The 22,217-nt window shown below is 46.9% G+C and overlaps 1 protein-coding gene across 1 annotated transcript in view; it reads right to left on the bottom strand.

Annotated features, from left to right (window-relative positions):
* Positions 1-4,401: 4,401 nt before the first annotated feature.
* Positions 4,402-22,217, bottom strand: part of fid (class I SAM-dependent methyltransferase fire dancer) — a 45,937-nt gene continuing 28,121 nt past the window's right edge. Inside the window, exons 2-5 of the mRNA XM_084601695.1 lie at positions 16,727-17,022; positions 11,915-11,972; positions 10,553-10,884; positions 4,402-9,480 (exon numbers count right to left, since the gene is read on the bottom strand). Of these exons, the coding sequence (XP_084457821.1) occupies positions 6,076-9,480; positions 10,553-10,884; positions 11,915-11,972; positions 16,727-17,022 (4,091 nt within the window). The 3' untranslated portion in view covers positions 4,402-6,075. The remainder of the gene's footprint in view (positions 9,481-10,552; positions 10,885-11,914; positions 11,973-16,726; positions 17,023-22,217) is intronic.

The following is a 22,217-nucleotide window of genomic DNA, read 5'->3' as shown; positions in this document are numbered from 1 at the left end:
ATTTGTCTGTGGCTTTCTCCATGCTATTGCTTCCTCTTTGCCTAACGTGGGGTCTGGTGGTGGTATAGGACCCTCCTGCTCAGTCTGTAGTGCGTTGTTATTTCGCTATAGTTAATCAGGTCCTCTTGTTTGCATTGTTCCGGCGGCACTCCTCCAGCCCGGTGTGTGAGATTTCGGGCTAGTTTGTGTGCCGCCTCGTTTCCGGGCACGCCTGCGTGGGATGGCGTCCAAACAAGGGTGACGTTTCTTTCTATTGGCTTTTGAACGAGGATTCTAGTCGCTATTGTCGCTATGACTTCTGCGGTGTAGCTCCTGATTGCGTTTTTGCTGTCACTGACTATATGTATTTTGCCTCGGTCTGAGCAGGAACCAGTGCTATTGCAGCCTCTTCCGCGGTCTGTAGCCTCCAGCGCCGCGGAGATGAATGACAGCGCGCGTAAAAGGAACCTTCGTCGCAAACCTAAAGCGACGTGACCGGCGGCGGTGGATGCCACTGCGATGCATGAGTGACTAATTTTGGGGATTGCGCCGCAGGTGTCAACGATGGGATCGGGGAGTTACAAGAAACGCGTCATCTCCCAAGATCGTTGACGAGGCGCAAGCGCCAAAATGCGTAACCAATGATGGGCAACGAGGTTGGAGGTTGAGAAAGATGGTTCATTGCTCCACGATTTGACCAGCGATATCGGGACAGGATCCCCAAAAGAGACCAATGCTTGGACCAATGCTTGGACCAATGCTGGGACAGCCTTACAACTCGGCGGTTGGCCGCAGTATGGCCCGTGGTGACTAAAGGTGGCCTAGGGGATACCTAATATCCGAAGAGCGGCAAGAGGCGAGGTGTTGAGATTAAATTCTGGCAGAAAAACGAGGAATAGCTTGCAGACAAAGGTTTCGTTTGGTTTCTGGGGTTTAACGTCCCAAAGCGACTCAGGCTATGAGAGACGCCGTAGTGGAGGGCTCCGGAAATTTAGACCACTTGGGGGTTCTTTAACGTGCACTGACATCGCACAGCACACGGGAGCCTTGCTTTTCGCCTCTATCGAAAAGCGGCTGCCGAGGCCGGGATGGATTCGATCCCGCATCCTTGGGAACAGTAGTCGAGCGCCTTAACCACTGCGCCACCCCGGCGGGGTGCTTGCGGACAAAAGAATGGCTTGCTACAGCCGACAGGACCAATATAGATTTCCTAGGCTGCCGCCGACCGGCAATACAAATGAAGAGAGTTCGGGCCTATGGTTTTAAGGCGAAAGCCTTTAATGGCTCATACTGTCGTTCGTTCGCGAGAAGTGTCACACTGCTTCACAAGATTCCGCGAGATATCGCGAGATTAGGACTTCATGACCTGGTGACGTCATCGAACATGACGCACATCATAATTTTTCCATGTCTACCATGAGAGAGATAGTGAAAAATAAATAAATAAATCTTGCCTCCACCGGGAATTCAACATCCATCCCTTGGATCCCCATCCCAGCACTTTAAGCAATTACGCCAATCCCTGGGTCGTGAACCACTCTCCATAATTCCCCTTGTCTACCGTGAGGATGATAGCAGGATTTTGGAGTGACAGATACTGCGCCTTTCCCTTCCTGTAAACGAACGAATTATAGAACGTCGGTGAACTTTGATGCGTTCAATAGAATGCTGGTCGTGTTCGACGAGGGGCGCGTGATGTACTGTCATTGATTGATTGATTGATTGATTGATTGATGAAAACTTTAATTTACACCGATTTAGGAGGCCCCCTACTCCCCACTCCTGGCACGCAGGCCTGAGGAACGGGGGCTGGAACCTCCGCGACTAAGTACTGGCGAATATACATTGGTTATTCGCGGCCTCAGCCGCCAGGCGGACGGCTTTCTGCTGGTCAGCGGGGACGTCGCTTCGCAGCAGGGTTACCCAGGCTTCTCTACTTTTAATGTTGTCCCTAGCGCCCGGAGACACGACTGGTCATGACGTCACCATGTGATTCATGTATATGTGAAGCTGACCCCGCCAGGCGTCGGATCCAGGCGTCCGTACGGCGCCTTTCATTTGGCGCTTCCTCGAACGCCGCAAACCAAACAGAAGCAGGCTCAGATGTCTAGGAGAGGTTAGTACAGCAAGCATTAGCAGCGTTTCAAATTAATTTAAAGGAAATAAAATGTGCCGTATCTATCACAATTCTCATCGGACACATGTACCGTGCAGTAAAGGAAGGGATGAAGATGGGAGTGAAAGAAGAGAGGGAGATTGAGGTTACGTAGTGGAGGGCTACGATCCATCGCGCTATAATGGCTTTCGCCTCATCGCACTTTAGTGGTCCAAAGTGCCCTATAGAATTTTTTTTCCTGACCCTGGAGTGGTTTCTTGATATCCACGATGAAATACTCCTAACCGCCATAAAAAAAACCTCAACCCTCCCAAGATGGTGAGCAGACCGTCCTTTCTTCAGGTAGCCACAGCCCAAGAATAAATATTTTATTGCGAAAGCAATACTACGACAGCCAAAGCGAGACCTCGGGTGGCCGCAGCTACGCCATGAAGAGGCGTGGCTACTGCCTCCTCATAAAAAAAAATTGCTTGCCATGACATTTGAATTTACGTTACTCATATTGCAACGGGCAGGAGCTGCCAACTAGGGTCGCTCTTTTCATATGAGAGGGTGATATCAGAATCAGCCTGCCAGAACCGTTTGCATTCTTGTTACCCCCACGACAGGTAGGCCCGTCCATGCGGCTTGGTTGCAGCGTGACTTTATATGTGGGCTGGTAGCTTACGCTCTCGCGTCATACACTTAAATGATGAGCTTAAGTGTCCCCAGTAATGTAGCACCTTACACTGATAGGCCGTGATATAGGGGAATAATGTAGCAGGCAAAAGAAGCTTCCGCCGTTGCTTTTGCTATTCAGCTAGGGTTAACCAGAGCTAAACCACAACTATTTATTGTTTAAGCGCTCAGTTGTGGTGTTGACTCTTTGGCTCGTCGTCCCAGCACGAATCCGAGTTCGGCAACATTCAGGTTGCAAATTGTGATTCCACATTAGGGATGTCGCATGCTTACGCCAAGCAGTTGCGCACGCCTGCTCTTCGGGCAACCCCTCCGAAACGCTAATCGACTTGCGAAGTCTTCGTCAGCATGAGACATCACCACGTCCATACATGTCTGCGTTAGGACGTCGAGCCTTCACTGGCCCCTCCATACGATTTACTTTATCCCGTCCTTCAGGGCAGTCAGAAAACTCTGAAGCTGGCCAACGATGGGCGGAAAGATATCATCGTTAGGACCGAGTGAAACCCGCCTATATCATGCGTGTCCCTTTCGACCTGCTTCCCAGGAATGTCATGGCTAAGTTTTTTGATTGTATTGGTCCGTGTCGTCAAAATTCATGTTGCTGTTATTCCTTGGTTTATAATGGTACATGCTCACGAGAGAACAAACATGTTTCCTTCGCTGGTTACCGAGCTGTTGACCGAGCTGTTGATCGCCATTCTTCTCCTTTCTTTCTTAAAGAGGGGGGGGGGGGATGTAGAGTCCTTCAGTGCTGCACCACCTCAGAACACACACTGGCGCCGGCTGGGCAGAGCCAGGCGCTGAGGAGAAAAAAAAAAAAAGGAGTAATTGAGACCTTGTTCCCGGCCTGTTTAATTCGTCCGCGTCACATTTCGTCTAATTTGTGGGGGATAAGTTTACTTCCCTCTGCATGATAGCGTTAAATGTCCCGTTCTCCAGAAAATCCGGCGTCAGCGTTGTGAACGAAAAATCCCGGTCATGGCTTTGGCTGGCAGCAGTTGACAGGCGACATGGCCGTGCACTGACTGGTCCCATGAAACCATATGACATGGCCGAATTGGCAAGCGCTGCCAACTCGGACTTCGTCTTTGAGATGGGAGAGTGACATTGAGATGCAACAGCCAGGACACGCTGCCCAATAGGTCACATAATACGGCATACGGCTTAGAAAACGGCGATTTATATATAGGTCGGGTGTTCTTTCATACGACATGGTATCTTAGGACTCTAGTACCAAAGTGGGTGGAAGCGAAGGAAGATCAGCAAAGGGGCTGGAAAACGGCCATTGAAGGTAAAGCAATTAATGCTCAAATGTTGCTCAAATATATTTCTGCTGTCGAATTTGCACTTATGAAACGGTACTCAAGGAAGTGGATCTTAAGTTAATGTGAAGTTAACACATTTTCTTCACTAGACTGCAGAATAGTGTATAAAGATAAAATTTACTACCTACACGCCTGCCTTCATGGGATAAGTCAGCGTACCTCGCAAAGGATCTTTGACCTCCTAACGCCGCCACCTCTGACTTCAACTCCTGGTATAGTGCCTAAGAAAAGAAGAAAAAGTTTTATAAAAATACTTCCAGCCTTTCAGTTCAGTGAGAGACAGATGTAGTTGCGCAGCTGTGCACATGATGAATGAGCAAACGTTTTATTTACATCTTATTTACATGGTTGAAGTTTCGTCACCATATTGTGGACATAAAAAATTCGTTGTAGTCACTCAAGGAGATGAAAGCTCACTGAGGACATGGTACATATTTACTTTTCTATGCCCTAACTTTATAAGAGAATGTCAAAAAGAAGGTGTGATATATTTTGCTTGAAAATACATGTATGTCTCCGCTGATATCGATAGGGGATTTGTAACGAATGCAATACAATGCAAATTCAATTCAAATTTAAAAGTTGTGGAATTCTTTTCGACAATCATTGTGGCAAGCATCTTATTTTCACTCAAAATGTTTCATAAGGTGTGTGACATTTAATCAGGAATATGTAACAAGTGATCTCTTTTTTAAGAGTTAACATATATTTATTTAAAAACCGCAATATATACTCTGGTGCAGTCTGTGCAGGTAGATGTTAACGCGAGGTTGTATTTATGTAATTGCGAAGTCAAATCAAGTACAACTTTATTATGAAAGGAAAGGTGGGGGCAGGGAAGGTTATCATTGGCAGAAGATTGCTATGGATAGAGTTCAATAACTGCAAGACTAATTAACAATAAATTATTAATATTTGATATTTAGGGACAAGAAGATATTTTGAACTTGGGGGCTGTCAAATTCAAAGGTGAGCCCAGGTTCTTGAGGTTAAAAATGCGCAGTTGAAAGTTCATTCTGTTGGCTTTTCTGCGTTGCACACATATCAAATGGTGTCAGTGCGGGTGCTATTGCAGACCAATTTGCGCTGTTTCTACATCAAAATATACAAAGATTTCATTTTTTTTGCGCAAAAATTGCTATTGCCGCTATTTTATAAATTTGCAACGCGGGAATACGAATTGAACGAGCTTTGAAATGCGCACTTTTGGTCGGGTATTTCTAACCGCATTTCAAATAAATAAAGTTTATAAATTAGGTTCGTCTTCCATGTGGACGGCCTTCAGGTTGCCATCAAAAGATAAAATTAGAAAAAGAAGAATATTAGTTAATTTTATAATATAACCAACTAATTATTGACCTCTGTCTCGTACGTTTTGACCGCTTCGCTGCAAAATCGCCTGCACAGATGGAACCGATGTGTATACCATAGGGATTTAAAAAATTCTGCTAAGTTGAATTGATCACCTCATCTTTCAGTCTATAGTTTATGCACATGACTGAACTTGTTACTAGCTCACTCGAAAGAGTTACGAATGAAGTTGATCACTGGTTATGTTGATCTTAAAGGCATGCTCGAGTTAAATCTTAGATGGTTGGGCTGTAGCTGGCAGAAATTTTTCTGCCAGACATCTGGTTTTCGAAAAACGTTAAGCACCTTAGGTTGCCTTAGGGAGAGAGTGAATTACACGCCTACGTTTTTTAGAATACAAGCGAAATTCAACTCGGCGTGTGTAAATATTTGGTACGCTGACAACTCTGTGTTCATGTCATGTCAGATTTCCCTCCCCCCTCCTTTTCCCACGAAAACTTGAATCATTTTAACAGATATATTCAGCAAGAAGTGAGGTAACAGTAGTCACTGAGGTGATAAACAGCATAGTGTTGAAAACAGCACGTCCAGTAGTGCCCCACGACTCCCGTTCTGGATACAGTACTCGTGGCCAAAAACGTAATGCACACGGTCACTCAGGCTTCATATGGTCCACACCTGCACTTTCTCGGCGATCACACACCAACTGGCACGATCATAGTATGAAGAAATGATGTGAAGGTTCTCGACGTATTTGTCAATTAAGCTGTCGAGTTCTCCCTCGCGAAACACATGATAATACCTGTGCAGCATCAGTGAACTTCCGCCGCCGTCGGTGTCCTGCAGGGACTCCTGAGATGAGGACAATGAGCCGGACTCTTTCCTACTCAGTCCACCTCTCATCTCTTCCGAAAGCTCATCGGGCCTCTTGCTGTTAGAGGTCATTTTCGAAACCTTGCTTTCTTCGACGGGTCCAAGACCTTTCTCGATGTCATCCTCTTCAACTGGGATGGTTGTCGGGCTCGGACACTGGAGCACTGTTTGAAAACTCGCTGTCGAGCTAGAGCCGTTTGAGGTACTGTTCACTAACCTCTCAACCGTTAGTGAGTCATACGTTGGGACCGTGTCTTCTTCCACAGCCTGTTCATTGCAAGAATCGCTCTCTTCACTGTAGTCTTCTACAATGAAGTTGAACGCTGGAGGTGGACAGTCACTTGAGTCTCCATCGTCTTCCATGTCCTCAGTCTTGTCACTTAGTTCTGGACCAGTAGCACCACAGTCGTCTTTGTTTTCCTCACAGACTGTGATTTCGGATTGAACGTGATCCGCTTCGTGATCTATTTCCCCGGTTTGAGGATGCGCAGTTACCAAAGCTTCCGGTTCTTTTTCCGGGTCATCAGCGTTCTCGTTTTCAACGGGCATTTCTTCTTCACTGCATTCTTCAATGCTTTCTAAAGAGTCATCCGGAGAGCTGTCCTGAGTTGTCGGTTTGCACACAGCTGCAGTCAGGTTAATACTGTCATCTGAGCTTACCTCAGAAGTTAGACACTGTTGAGTTATTTTGACGTCGTTTATTACCGGAGCGTTCTCTGTGTCCATCGAAAGTACCGAGGGAAGAAAGTGCTCCCAGTATTTTTCACCACTTCTCATGTGGCGCAAGCCTTCGTAACTGTCGCTCGTATATGGTGACATCTTCTTAACAACAGTTAGCTTGATAGCCGTCTCGCTACAATCAACGTCCTTCTCCTCTGCCTGCACCTCTGTGTTCTTCTTGTAGACTATATCTTCTGGAGCATTTGTGTCAAACGGTGGACTCTCTTCTGATGGAGAGACAAATGAAATAAGGCCATGTTCGCTTTCTATATTGCAATTTGGCTTAATGAAGTTTGCGTCCAGGTCGTGTTTGTCGTCGATTGGACTAATATTAGACAAAGTCGGTGATTGGCCACTTGTACTTTCAGTCCAGAAATCGGGTGACAGACAACCTGCTACATTCTGTTCATAACTGACGGTAAGACCCTCTGGTTCGTTCTCCGAAGAGGGAACTTCGGTTTCCGGCTCAAGAGTCCCCTCCGAGCTTGATGTCCCACCTTCCATGCACCTGGGAGAACTAGGGTCATCAGTGCTGGGACACGTGACGAACGTCTGAGTTCGCTGTGACTCGCTGGTTGTTGCGAGGCTGTCATCCTCTTGCACAGTGTCGAGAGCGGTGTAGTACGGATCATCCATATCGGCGACATCAAACTCAATTTGAGGAATATCGTCCTCACAGCAGCTGGCGTCACCACCAGCGGCTGTGCAGTCGGGATTGGACATATACGATTCGGTGTCCCCTGAGTCGCTGTCATTGTCACCACTGGTAGTTTCCCCTATGGGATCTTTATCTTCTGGCTGCTGAGGTGAATCCTCCAGGTTCTCCCATTGTTGGACGTATATGGTGTCCGTGCACTGAGTGAAGGACACAATGGCACCTATCACGTCTCGAATCACCACGGCCTCACAGTCGGAGAACTTCTCGAGATACTGCCGAGGGAATGACCCTAATAGAGGCGGCGAGTTTTTGGGCGCCGATTTGAACGTCGGCGAAAACTCAGGTGACGATGCCTCCTGCGCTCCTGGAGTTATGCTCAGCGGTGACGCCCTGAGACTGTTTGAAGTAGCCCTCTGAAGTTCCCTGCGCTGCATGATCGCTTCGATCTCACTGCTACTCCGCTGTATAACGGACACAATGGACTCCTCGCTGTCCACGCTGGTATCGCTCTGCAGGCTGCTGCATTTCCGCGACCTTACGGAAACGACCGATTCTTCTGAGTCTTCGGATACATTTCGACTTCTGGGCGTAGTAGGAGAAGCACACATTGAAGCTGACGCCGAAGAAGCTGAAAAGCGACGGTGCTGCTTCCTCGGTTCAGTGCCATTGTTTGTACCGACACTCATGCTTCGCTTCACAACTCGGCGTCTGTTCTGGAGCACTCGGCAGGCCTCTTCGTCCTCGACGAAAATGTCTGAGTCAAAAGAATCCTTTGAGCATTGTTGCCTGGTCATCTCGACGAGAGGAACCTTTACTTTCTCTGCCGACGGTTTCGGCAGCTGGGTTGACTCTTCGGAAAGGGTGTGCAAGTCCGGCATGGAGTAGTAAGTAGACATGGGCACGTCTTGTTTCACGCCACCGACTTTGGATCGCTTTTCTTCCACTTCTCCCAGCGAACACTGGTTGTAAAAGTTCCTCAACAGGGACTTCTCTTGAAATCTCTGTCCGTATAGGCGCATGCGCTTACGTGCCAGCTGCGTCGCTCCAGCCCTGCTCACTTTGGCCGAGATGTAGTCATGGACAGCCGCCGTCGACGTGGCACTAATGAGGCACTTTTCAAGGTTGGCGTTGTTGTTAAACGAGTTGAACCAGGTTTTGGTGCGACAGCCGTAAAATCCCGTCGGAGGCGACTGAAGGTACCCGAGCTGCTCCTTGACGATGGTAGACAGCTGCTCCTCGCTTAGGATGCTGTTTCCATTTGCGATGTCGGACGTCGTCAGCTGGTTAGACACTTTTGTGGTGGCCGTAGTGACGTCGTCGTCAACGGCACGGCTTCCCGACTTGTCCTCGCTGCCCTGGCCCTCGATGGCCTCCGGCTCCTCGGGAGACTCCTGGCTCTCAACCATCGGAGGCAGCTGGTAGTCTTCGCGCAGATGCTCGAACCTGGCGCAGCAAGATGCCGTCGACTTGGATCGCACGATGCCGTTCCTCTCCTCGACTATCCTCTTCAGGTACTCTCGTGGGTCGCTCGCAGTCGATATCCGTTTCTGGAACTCGTGCGAGCCTTCCTTCCTCCTCCGTGCACGGAGCATGGCGGGAATTATGCTGAGCACGTCGCCCAGCGAGCGCGACTTTCCGTGGCCTCGAACGAACCTCTCGCCACCCTCGAGGCTCGAAGGCGGTCTGCTCCTGACGGTCTCCTCAACGGGCAGCTCCGCATCCAGATGTCGCAGCTCGATGAGTCCGTCATCCTCTTCCTCATCAGGTTCATCTGCAGCGTTCGCATTGGCCTCCAGCTGAGGCTCTTTATCCGCCGCCTGCAAAAATGCGTATTGGTTATGGGTTAGTTAAAAAAAAAGAAGAAAGGACACGATGAATGTATCACAGAGGCCTCTGAGACAAGGAGACATATATGTCTTAAATTTCAGCGGCTCCTAACTGTTCTAATCGCTCTTTATTTAACTTCAGTGCTTCAAATTAGACAGGGGCAGATGCAAATGCAGAACGCATCTTCACCTTCCCCGCAGCCCTAAAATCTCCTCATCAACGTTATCACCCTCCTCCCCGCCGATGGGCGTTGGCGTCCGCTGTCCTTACCATTCATCTAGCCATGATAAAGCGGAAAAAAAAACTGGCATATTGGTGCAGACTCATTGTGAGCAATAAAGCAACGGGCAAAACAAACATGAAGCACTCGTCCTGTCTTTCTTTCAAGCCTGTATTGTCCACCATGCTGTTATCTATCGTGAATAATCATACACTTTTGGCGCAGTTGAATACCTAGGTGCGTTCGCCTGCGTAATGTGTTTTTATACGCTTTCCATTTTGTCATAACGAGTATTCACATTTACGGCTCACAATAATCGCATAACGTATAGCCACGTTTAGAGCTTCTCGCAAGCTGAAAACGTTAGGTGACGTGTTTTTAGCTCCGGTGCGTGCGCTGCATTCCTTGCAAACCAGAAAGTTCTCAGAAACATTGTTAGATAAAACGTGAGCGAGCATGGCGCCGCATTTGAAACTAAAATAAGGTCGAAACAGGACGACCATGGCAGCCAACGGGATCCCGACTAACGGCTTCGTCCTCTTCAACTGCTGCGATAAATGTTGTCCTCCTCTACTTCCCTCCCCTCCTTTTTGTCCCGATATTTAGCTCTTCCCCGATGCGAGGAAAGGAAAACGATAGCGACAGCCTTTCACACTTTCTTTGTATTGCTTGAATCACGTGAACAAATTCTCAATAGCGCCAAGTCCTCACCCCAGATGACCATTATATAGCATTTCCCCACTTGGCAACATCTTTGCCGAGGAGAAGCTGATTAGTGGTGTTGTTTCCGAACGTCACATCGCATGCAACTTTTGCTTTAAGGAGGCAGTGGTGCATAGTACCTGAGGGGAGGTCGCCTTGCTGTCGACGGAGGCGACGGTGTTGCTCTCCGAGAACCAGCCTCCGCGACAGCTGCTGTAGAAGTACGGCCTGGACCGGTGGTTGGCGGTGGTGGAAGAGAGCTTGCGCAGCGCGCGCCTCATGAAACTGTAGCACGTCTCGCCAGGACTGGACAGGTCCGAGCCATCGACGCTGCCGCGGCGGCGCCGTGATGAACGCGCCGGTGCAGCCGAGTCGCTGTCCGAGGCCGGCGGGTTGTACGACTGGTACACCAGCAGGTCGTCCTCGCTCGTCGTCGTGCTGGTCATCTCGCGCTCCACCGACGAGCCGCGGTCTGCGCGAAGAAACCGAAGGTTCAGAATAGACCAACGGCCAACCCCATTCGAGTCATTAGTTTACACCTGAGGTCGCAATGTACGATGACCGGGCACGCGAACAAGCACAACAAGCGAGGAGGAGCCGGGAGGAAAAATAATTATTTTCCTTGAGCTGTCTTAATCTAGACAGACTTTAATCGAGGGATCATAGAACTCTACTGTAACTGCATACGTCTTCGCCTACGGCCCTAGTAAAAAGCGTTGCTGACACATTAGCCCGTAAAACATGCTACTAGCTGTTCGTTGATGCTACGCCAGTCTTGTAAGTCTGCCTTTGACGCAGTTAGACTAGCCGACAGAATTTTACATTGTTAGGACGAATTTTTATTGCTGAACTCATTTCATGTACTGCTTTCGGCCAGCGCTTCAAATGCGGAAATCCCGGCAACTATTAAGTACTCGAGTTATGCTAAGCAGACTGATCCTAGAAGTATGATGCGGCGCTTCGCAAATATGCATGCTGGTAGACAACCTGGGCCAGAAGGCTGTGACCTTGAATTTGCCTTGGCTACTTTTTCCACGTTTATTCCAAACTTCTAGTAGAATGATTCATCCCTGGCAAGAAAAAGGCACCAAAGCGGTTGAAGTTCGTGATGTTGCATGGCAAATCCTAACGCAGTTCAATGGAAACCGACATTTACACCGTTATTTACAAATAAATATACAAAAATGTTCTGACGATGAAAGATTGATGTCGACGATCAAATACTTTTCAAACTAGCACATTTAAGTAACAAAGCGTTCGATGCCAGGTTTTTGAGAATCGCACTAGGTTCGACACTAGAGAAAAATCTAGTCGTCATAGTTTATTCCAAAAAGATATGTGTAAAATTCATTTGTCTGTATGGCTCGGGACGGCGCCAAGCAGGCGCGATTTAACATACCGAGGAAAATATCAGCCGCTAAAAAACAAAACAAAAAAATAACAGGAAAAAAAAGGGTGTGTACGAGGGATCTTCAAGCCAGATTACGGAGAGGGCCGTTTACCTTCACTGCTGCTCTTCGTCGGCTGCCGATAGGGAACCAGCACATCTTGAGACTCGAACTGCACGTGAAAAGACGACATAGTCATTAGAGAAGTGGACGCACTTACCAGTTAAAACAACACTAAAAGAGTACCTGAGGTAAGGAAAGATGGTGGTACTTCGAGATATATAAAACTGCTAATCATGCCCCGCAAAATATTTTGATCTAGCATACGTAGCACCAGATATGTGAAGCAACAACAGCTTCCACGTTTTGCCTCTAAACTCATACCCCGGATCGAGCGCGAGAAAAAAAAAATATATAAAGAGAACAGACCGATATCGCACTAGGCCCACGAATGCTCAACCAAGCCAATAAGGGCACCGTTTCGCGCTTACTTTTTTTTCTTTTGCCGCTTGCTCTCCCGCCCTGGGTTTACACACGTAAGCTTGACAGTACAGGAGTGAGAGGAAAGAAAGCTAGACGCGCCACCGTCGCCTGCCCATCGTGCGTCTCGTCTTTTCTGTAACGGTATTTAGGGAGCCAATGACAGCTCCTTCGCAGTGACGTCACGCATGTCTTACGACGGTCAGGGCAGAATTCGCGCGAGGACTGGCGCCGTTGTCTCTGTGAGGCGTGGAAACGGCAATTTTCAAAAAGAAATCGATCACAAATTATCAGGTAAACTCTGAGGTCTTTTTCTTCTAGTTAGGATATGCACTTCTGTGTTCCTGCGTTGCTTTAACTACCAGTATTTTTTTTTTCCTTTTTTAATACAAGTGAATTGAAGTATTTAACAAAGGGGCACAACCCGATCGGTTTGCTTCTGACTTGGTGTGTCTGACTGCTGATCCATCGCCACTGTCCCAAATATGGTGAAAGGGAGAGGAACTAAAATGTTCCCGAAAGTCAGGACTTCTGAGCGAACCACAAGAACATCCCTAAGGCTTATGGATGCAAGGAAAGTATCCGGACTCATTAGGTTTGACAAAGTAAAGGGGTCTCGCATACAAGTGCGCGGAATAGCAGTTGCGCTTAACACAGTAACAGTGAGTAGTTTGCATGGTTGGCCTTCACTAAATGTTAAAATACTTAATTCTTTGCTAGCAGTGCCTATGTCTGCCTCTGTCGAAGGGGGACCTCCTACAATTCGAATGCAGGTAGAGAAGGAAATAACGATGGAGAAAAAGAAAACGAATGGTGGCCTGCTTCGCACATAGTTTTATAGAAAAGGATGAAATAACATTTAAAGTTGCTTTTGGTTGTTTTTTTGCTGAATTCATGACACTGACCTGAACAGAAGTGATGCCCAAGATCTGCCAGTGTGCTCGACGATATCTGACGTAAAAAAAAGCTGTTGTTTAGCTTGTTAAGGCGAAAACCTTTAATGGCTCATACTGTCGTTCGCAGAAGGTGTAACTCTTTGCGGCCACCCTATGTTACGTGATGCCACCCAAGATGACGGCCACCATAGGTCAAGGTGGGCCACCCTGGGCTCACGCCTCCCCCCACCCCAAAGGGGGACGTATTAAGGCGTAATTAATATGCTTTCATTGCGTGGGAGGCGGTAGCTGGCAGCTGACATGGCCGAGCACTAACAGAACTTAGGGTTGGACGTAGGGAGGAGAGGTTGAGGAGTAGGATAGAATCAGTATTCATTTTTGGTGGCCTTAACTGTCGAAAAAATATAAATTAAAGGGGTGTATTCAGAGAATATGAAGGTGTGTAGGGAAATCACTGCCGATGTTCTGCTCCGCGCGCGAACAATTTCACAGATGTGTAATTGCAAACATCATGCCACATTATATCGCATGAGGCTAGATGTCCAGTAATTAGGGCTACACAAAGACCTGCAGACATCGGATACTTTGTACCCTGTGTAAAAACTGACGCGTTATACTGTACTGATTTACAATGCAAACGTTGTAAGTTGCAATACTGAGCAACACTTGGATGTCCGTGCGCATTGTCACTAAGGTAATGATTAAAAATGATTGCCGTGATTATTTATAATGTTTAAAGTCAGCCGGTGTGCCCCTTTTCATTTTGTATGTCGCGCAAGAGGCGACAGGTGTTCCCTGGAAAGAATAGTCACGTACAGTAGTTTATATTGCATTCGAGATTGTACATGGCATTAAAGGCGCCCTACCTCGAATGCTCGCTGTTACTTTTAAAATCGGCGCGGACCAGAGCGGAGCCCATTCTGATATGAGATAACCATTGAGAGCAGGTACTGCTATTTATTTTTCGGTATCCCGAGGGCCCGGAAGGGCATGTGATAAGTGGGATAAGGAATGAAAATGGTCACATCACAGGCCAGCCTGACTACGCCAAAACGTAAATCCTGAACAAAACGCCGTCAAACAAAACAAAAGAAAACAAGAAAGCCACAGTGTGAATAGTGACAGTTCAATAATGGGGGACAAAACGACTGGTGAGAACAGCTGTCTATCTTGTTTTTTGCAAATATCATCACAAAAATAGGAAACATAAGACAACCCTGCAGGAGAAAATTTGGTAAAAGTATTAGGTGCGCGCGCGCGTGTGTGTGCATGTGAGAGTGCGTGTGTGTGTTTGCATATTGGATGTAGACTGCCATGCTCCACGTGGTGTCTGGGAGTCATGGTCGCCTAAACCTCTCTTTGAAGGCATACATTTGGGGGTACCGGTTCGAGCCCCTGTCACGAGATATTTATTTATTTATTTTATTTATTTTTGTAACCTCAAAGACCCCCGAAGGGGCATTACATGAGGGGTGGGCATTCACAACTAAATCAACAACAAAACGTGGTCTATAGTGTGCATATTGCCTAAGCAGGCTACGAGCAGTGGATGATAATCTTGTCACGCATTGGAAAACAAGTAAACAATTGGAAACTAAAACAAAGTTCAATACAAAGTAGATAACGGAAGCTAAGGCATGTAAATACATTTCAGCGTGTCTTTGAATTTATTCAAATCTTCAATGATTACAGCGAGATTGGGAAGGCCGTTTCAATCCTTTGCTATTTGTACGAAGAAAGACTGCGCAGACGCTTCGGTTTTTGAGCAAGGGTATGACACCTGTTGACTGTTTCTGTGACGAACTGAAAATGGGGAGTGTTTATTGATGTAGAGGCCTGAAGTGAATAGTAGTATCCATGAAAAATGGCTTATCTGGCTAAATTTCGGCGGTGAATAAGTAGCGGTAAGCTGGCACGATTCTTTCATTCGGTTACACTAGTGTACGATGAAAAATCTGAATAGACATATCTTACTGCGCGATTTTGGATAGTTTCAATATGTCACAAGCTGCCTTACATATTAGACAGCGGAAGTTGGGGGAGCTTCTGCCTCAGATATAGAGTGAAACTCACGGGACTTTGCGCCGCTCCTCAAAGCAGGATTCAACACGTCGGCAGGGGCAGCGACAGCCTGTCCTTGACGCGGGCGCTGCGCACAAGCCGAGTGTATAAAATAACCGACCGCAGAACGCCCGCGCCAGTGCGCTCTGGGAAGATTCAGACTTCCGGGCCACTCTCGCGGCCGCTCCGGGAAAGCGTATTGTGTTTCATCGGGCCCGCGATCGACGTATCGTTCTCCTCACCTGTACGGAAGCCGCTACCGAGCAACCCAGCCTTCGATGCCTCAACTAGCAAGAAAGCCGTGAGAATTCCATTTCGCCACAGACTGTTGCTCAATCGAACATTTTTTTCGCTTTTGTTAACCTTTACCTGACTTAGTACCATTTTACGCTGTGTTTTCTATGTGACTTTTGACTTTTTATATCAAGAATACTTACTTTGTTATCTTTATAGTCTTCTTTTTATCGCAGCGTTTTGTTCATTGTCGGGTTTTTCTATTGTCATCTAATTAGTCGTCTTCCTATCAATATCTTGTCGTGGCGTTTTATTTTTTTTTATTGTACTCTATTATTATGCAGTGTAATTTGGACTACTATTTATATACATTAAATTGTTTGTAAAATAAAGTGACCTTTTCTTTTTTGAACTTATTCCTCACTCGCACACCGACACACGTACTTCACGGGTTGACCGGCATAACTTTTAAATGTGTTCTCAAACCTCATAGAGGGACGACGGGTAACCGTAAAGGGGATCCCGCACCTCTTTTGATCGTAAAGGCGGGGGTTTGTGACATCAGAAAGGTACTTTTGATGTGAGTTTCAAACGGCGGCGGCATATTCTAATTTAGGGCGTAATAATGTGGTGCGTGCTAATAATTTGACGTGTAATTTTATGAGCTAGACTCCTTGAACAGCAAATTCATGCTGCATGCGAGTAGGTATGGTATAACGCCACCCCGAACGCTGCAGTAAGAATACAGGCCACTTCGGCGGCTAGACGACGGATGCTGCGACTAAACCTTTATGGGCATGATTGAGTGCCCACAGACAGACGATTTCTCACGTAATAAGGCGTCTCCTTCACGTATTAAAACACAAAAAGATTTTCCACACATAGACACATGCTCGTTCCCATTCACTTGCACAAACACGCTTACGTTGTGTTACAGTTGTACTATTGCCTTTACTCGCAGCCTGGGTACCTGCGCAACAACGTCCTCCTGAACTCGCTCACACACATATACGCACGGCACGTGGCGTTTTTTGTTTCCCTTTTACTCCCAGACCGCACATTTGCGTACATTCTTTCTCGCAGCTGATACCTTGTGAGCTTTTCATTACTTCGCCAGAATACATTTTCCTGAAATCTTTCGCATTTTGAAATATCTGTCCCGCTCACGTGTGTTGACAAGTAGACGAATTCGTCACCGATCGGCGGCAGGTCGTCGCAACTGGCAGAGAATCGACGTGCTCAGCTGAGCACTGACCTTCCTCTGCGTCTGCTCCATGGCCCAGACGGTGATGAGCACTCGGCCGCCGACGCGCAGCACGCGGGCCAGCTCGCGCAGGGCATGCACCCGGCGCTCGGTGGAGGCCAGGTGGTGCAGCACGGCCACCGACAATGCCGCGTCCAGCGCCTCGTCGCGGAACGGAAGTGCCAGCGCGTCGCACAGCACCACCTGGTGGCCGCCGCACGAGGCCGCGGCCCGCGCCAGGGCGCTGCTGCGGTCACAGCCCAGGGCACCCATGCCCGCGGCCTCCAGGTACTGACCGTTACCGCAGCCTGCGGAAGAAAAAGAAAGAGAAGTAAACGTCACCACATGCAGACAAAAGAAACTGGCAGTAACTTAATCATGGTTGAACCGATTTCTCGGTTTTTCACAGTTTTGTGTGGTTTAGCGTTTTTTTTTTAAATTCTACTCATCGAGACCTTTTTAACGATATTTGACTTAACAATTAGCATGGAGATCAATTTTTAATCCCCCTAATATATGAACAGTAATTATTAATTATAGTGCAGTACAATCGGACTCGATATAAGCTATCCAACAATATATGGCGATGCAGTTAGGTTCAATTTTTATTCACAACAAATAAATAAACGATAATTAAGATCTACAGTTAGACCAGTTCAGTTATACTCGAAGCTATCCAGTGATATATGACGTTTAACATATGTTCAATTTTTAATCGCAACTGACTAATTAAATAAATATTAAAAGTAAGCAACGACCACGTACTGTCCACTTACAGGACTCTGAGAGAGGACAGCAGAATATAGGCCCAAGCGACAATGACACACAGAATCATTGTCGGTATGTTGTACTGCATCCAGGACGCAAAAGAAACTTCAGTGGAACATAATTATGAAGCGAAATTAGTAAATCTCAGTTATACTCGACATAAGCTACACTGTGACACAGCACATGTGTTGCTATAGCTTGGCTCGAAGGTTTGGCGTTGGGGCTGAGCTGAAGGTCAAAAGGACGCAGCCCGCTGGTGCTCGACTTTTGAATTGCGTAATTCTATCGCTCTAAAAGACATTCCGACCCGTATCCTGGATTAGACACAACCAATACATGGCTATAATTAATGGCGCGGTTGGGTATCAGCTGTGTTTTCCCACTTCAGCTTATCTGGGCTGTATTTGTCGCTACAAACTTTACGTGTAACTTGAAACGTATTGCACCTTCTGCTAGCAGCGCTATTAGCTTCATGGTAAATACAATGGTGTCGAGCGACTGATGGCTGCATCGCAAAATTCGATTTCGGAAGCAGTAAGGCGGAAGTAGTCGGCGAATATGTATACTTAGGACATGTAGTAACCGCAGATCCGGACCATGAAAAGGAAATAACAAGAAGAATAAGATTGGGATGGAGCGCATTTGGCAAGCACTCACAGATTATGACTAGCAGCTTACCGGTATCGCTCAAGACGAAAGTATACAACAGTTGCATCTTACCTGTACTCACCTATGGGGCTGAAACGTGGAGGCTAACCAAGAGGGTTCTACTTAAGTTGAGGACAACCCAGAGGGCTATGGAACGAAAAATGGTAGGGGTAACATTAAGAGATAGGAAGCGTGCAGAGTGGGTCTGAGAAATAACTCAAGTTACCGACATTCTAGCGGAAATTAAGAAGAAGAAATGGACATGGGCAGGACACGTAGTGCGAAGAGAGGATAACCGATGGTCGCTTAGGGTAACAAACTGGATTCCAAGGGAAGGAAAGCGTAGCAGGGGGCGGCAGAAAGTTAGGTGGGCGGATGAGGTTAAGAAGTTCGCAGGGGTCAAGTGGAGGAAGCTAGCACAGGACCGGGTTAATTGGAAGAATATGGGAGAGGCCTTCGCCTTGCAGTGGGTATAGTCAGGCTGATAATGAAGATCTTCATTATCTTCACCTATCAGACCATCTATGGTCTGATAGGTGATCGGCATCATCATTAAAATTTGGCCGTTCCTCCTACTGTGACTCGTAAAGCAGTTGTGACACTCCTGAATATTAACCACCTTGACGCCGGTGAAATTTTAAGATGGATTCGACTTAAATGCCGATGCACAATTTTGAAGGAGAACGGCCGTGAGTCGTTGAACGTCTAATGCATTTTCATGCTTATAGATTGTCCTGAGAAGGCGGCTTCGCCTATGTCGGATTCATTAGAGGTTAAGCTTGCTTCAGCGCATCGAGAAAATTGAAGACAGTTTTCGAGATAGCGCAGAGCTGCAAGTTACTAATCACAGATAAACACGTGCACTCGGTGCCATGCGTGTGCTACCACAAGGCTCTGCAGGGTATGAAGCTCGCCAGCATTTGGGTCGGCAGCGAGGCTCGACTTTGAATAAGGGGCCTATCTTGCGCAACATGGATGTTTACTTTTTTATTTTTGCGCTGACAGTGCTTGCGCGGAAATTTTCGACTAAGTGCTGGTTTAACCCTGCTTTTTACTAATGCTGCAAAGTGCTCGATGCCTGTTTCGCAACTGGGCCTGCTTATCCTTTCTTTACTGAGCTGCTTCAGCAGCACTAGGCTGCACGTCTAAAAGTTCCACTCGCCATTCTGTAGGCATTTTCCCCCCATTTTCCTTTTACCGCTTAGGGACCCGCAACCACTAATACAAGGTGTGTTTTATCCTTATACATAAATAACATGTTTTTTTTTTCTTTTCATCACTGTTGCATAAGAGAGGTCGGAGTGAAGTCTGTACTCCAACTAATCCTCATAACTTACTGCTTAGCGCGAAACATGCAGTGACAAGATACATGGAATGACAGGGTGTCGGTCCTTGACGTTTCTTATTCAGAAATTCTGGTAATGCGCATTTGAAACGGGAAGCTGATTATGAACGCCATTTCGCCATTTTTTTCTATGTAGTTAAATAACAATAAATATGAAAATCAATATATCCGCAGATCTCCCCTCGTAGGCCTAGTGGTTTTTTCAAAAGATGTTTTGGCCGTAGTCAGAAACGTTCCACGTTGAATTTCTATGGCTGTCTCTACTCGTCGCGAACTAAGGATAAACTAAAAAAGAAATGCTGCGGTGGTTAGAGCGAACTATAGCGGTGTGAAATAAAAGTAATTCTTGAATATTTTTTCTCGTAAAGCCAGACAGCCAGAGGTCACTCCGTGCTTGTCCAGGAATTAAATAATACTCTGAGTGAACTTTCTAAAATCCCTTACAGCAGTGGCAGTTACTCTGTACAGACACGCTGGCTAGAGAGTATACGAATTTGAACTTCCGTGTGAACGCGTTAACTCGAATCACCTTTTCAGGCTGAAGTGTTTGAAGCTGGGTTTGCTCTCGAAAGGGCACTGCGGAAATTGCGAAGCTTCTTCCAAGCGAGCCGGGCGCTGGGGCCAGAGGACGCTTTTATCCATCCTTGGCCGGCGTTGGGTTTCGAACCAACCATCTGCCGCAGCCGAAGCGGAAGCCATTCCTTCTTGTCTCTTTCGTACTTTTCTTCATATTCTCTAAATGTTAAGAGCGGATTTTCCTCTTTCTTTTTTGCCACCTGCCAACCTGGGCGGATGCGCTGTGGACTCCTCTAAAATCACGGTATTATCAGCCATCTGATGGCGCAATTTCGCTAAAACAGGTGGATTTTCTCTCGATGATTAGGTTGATGTTTTTACGCTAAACCGGGACTTCATACTCATGAAAGAGGGTATTTGGGGCGTCAGGGTGGGTCAAGGGTGCCGGCGAGCGGGTGGGATGCTTCTTAGCTTTGTGGCTAGTGGGTGGTGTCTCTCGAGGACAGATGGTATACCCACTGCATGAGTCCTTGAATTCGACCTCGCCATCCCTTTCTTCTTCCAAGGTTACTGGGGCTTCTAGTGGGTGTGGGCCTTGTGGAAGGAGGTGGGTGGATGGTGCTTCTCGAGGGCAGACAGAACAGAGTGGCGGATGCCCGCTTTTCTTATGGGTGAAGCAAGGCAGGGGTGTCTGGGGCGCTGGGCAGGTGGTGGCTGAGGTCGAGAGGTAGCTGGTGGGTGGTGCTTCCGGAGGGTGAAGGTGCACGATGAAGGCATGTCGCTTGGTCTGGAGGCTTCAACCGCTTTCGTCACAATACCCAAGTTTGAGAGAAAGCATTCAAGGATGAGTCAAGAATGTGCAGGAGAAAACGTGGTGCCAATATGCGGTGGCCACCGGAACTCCGAGACCTGATACATCGCTGGCAAGACAGATGGTGCCTCCGAGTTGTGTAGTGCAAAGTGCGCATCTCTGTCGATTTCTTAATGTGGACGCACTCAACAGGGTCACAAACGGCTATCGCATCATGCTTCTTTAAGGTTCTTCCTAAATGTTTGTTTAATGCAAAAGCAATACTTCGCTATGCTCAGATTTCTGTCCGCAGAGCGTGACCGCAGGCCGCGTCCGCAGACTGCGTCAGGAAAATCGAGTCCGCAGCCGTTGTGAGTAATTGAGAAGTGGTAGAGGTTAATGAGTGCCGTCAATCGATAAAGGGTGACATAATATTGTGTTCGAAAAAATAAATAGACCAATAAGTCAATTAAAGGCAAAACATGCAAAATCGATCGTGTCCGCAGCAGTTGTAATTCAGAAGTGGTAGAGGTAAATGAGCGGTGTCAATCGATAGAGGGTGACGTAATGTTGTATCCGAAATAATTAGGCCAATACGTTAGTTAGGTAATTAAATAAATGCGAAAAATGTAAAAGTAAAGGAAAAATAGTCTCATTAGCTAATGGCTTGGCGCCACATTTAAATGTATCAAATACTAAAATAGTTAATTAAATCAGTCAACTAAGGTGACGTCAAGGCTGTGACGTCACGCAACCTGAAATCGAGCCAAAAAGAGCACATGAAAGGATAGGCGCACAATTTGAGAAAGTACCAAAGACTAAAGTAGTTAATTAAGGCAGTAAATTAGGGTGACGTCAAGGATGTGACTTCACGCAACCGGAAGTAGAGCCGAAAAAGTTTATAAGAAGGGATTGGCGCGCACTTTGAAAGCACTGAAGACTAAAATGAGTAAACAAAGTGAATTAATGTGACGTAAAGGATGTGACGTCACACAACCGGAAGTAGAGCTTAAAAAGGGCACAGGGAGGGATTGACGTGCAATTTGAAAGTACCAAAGACTAAAATGGGTAAACAAGGAGTGAATTAAGCAACTAGAAGCAACCAAGAAACCAACAGCAGCATGCGTAGTTTCGCATTACTCCAATGCAGATTCTGCAGTGCTCTTTAATTTTTTATTTTAGGCAGCTGATTCTAGTGCCCATAAGAAACTGAGAAGATTCCTTACGTGCGCAAGTTTTTCCGTCATTGTTTAGTAGAAATTTTCTCTGTATAAGCTTTGCCTGCTTTCAGAGGAGAAAATGAGGAATATCCATGTGAGACTCTTGTTGGTAGGCGCATGACCAGACACTGGTTGGTCGGTGGGTTGAAGGGACTCCACGCGATCACGTGACGTTATTGTGTTGGAAGGCGCTGCGAATTCGGGTTTCTCCTTTCA

Source organism: Amblyomma maculatum, chromosome 4, assembly GCF_055883805.1.
Source record: "Amblyomma maculatum isolate TAMU_Amacu chromosome 4, ASM5588380v1, whole genome shotgun sequence".
NCBI classification, from domain to species: domain Eukaryota; kingdom Metazoa; phylum Arthropoda; class Arachnida; order Ixodida; family Ixodidae; genus Amblyomma; species Amblyomma maculatum.
This window is presented reverse-complemented; position numbering and strand designations above follow the sequence as displayed.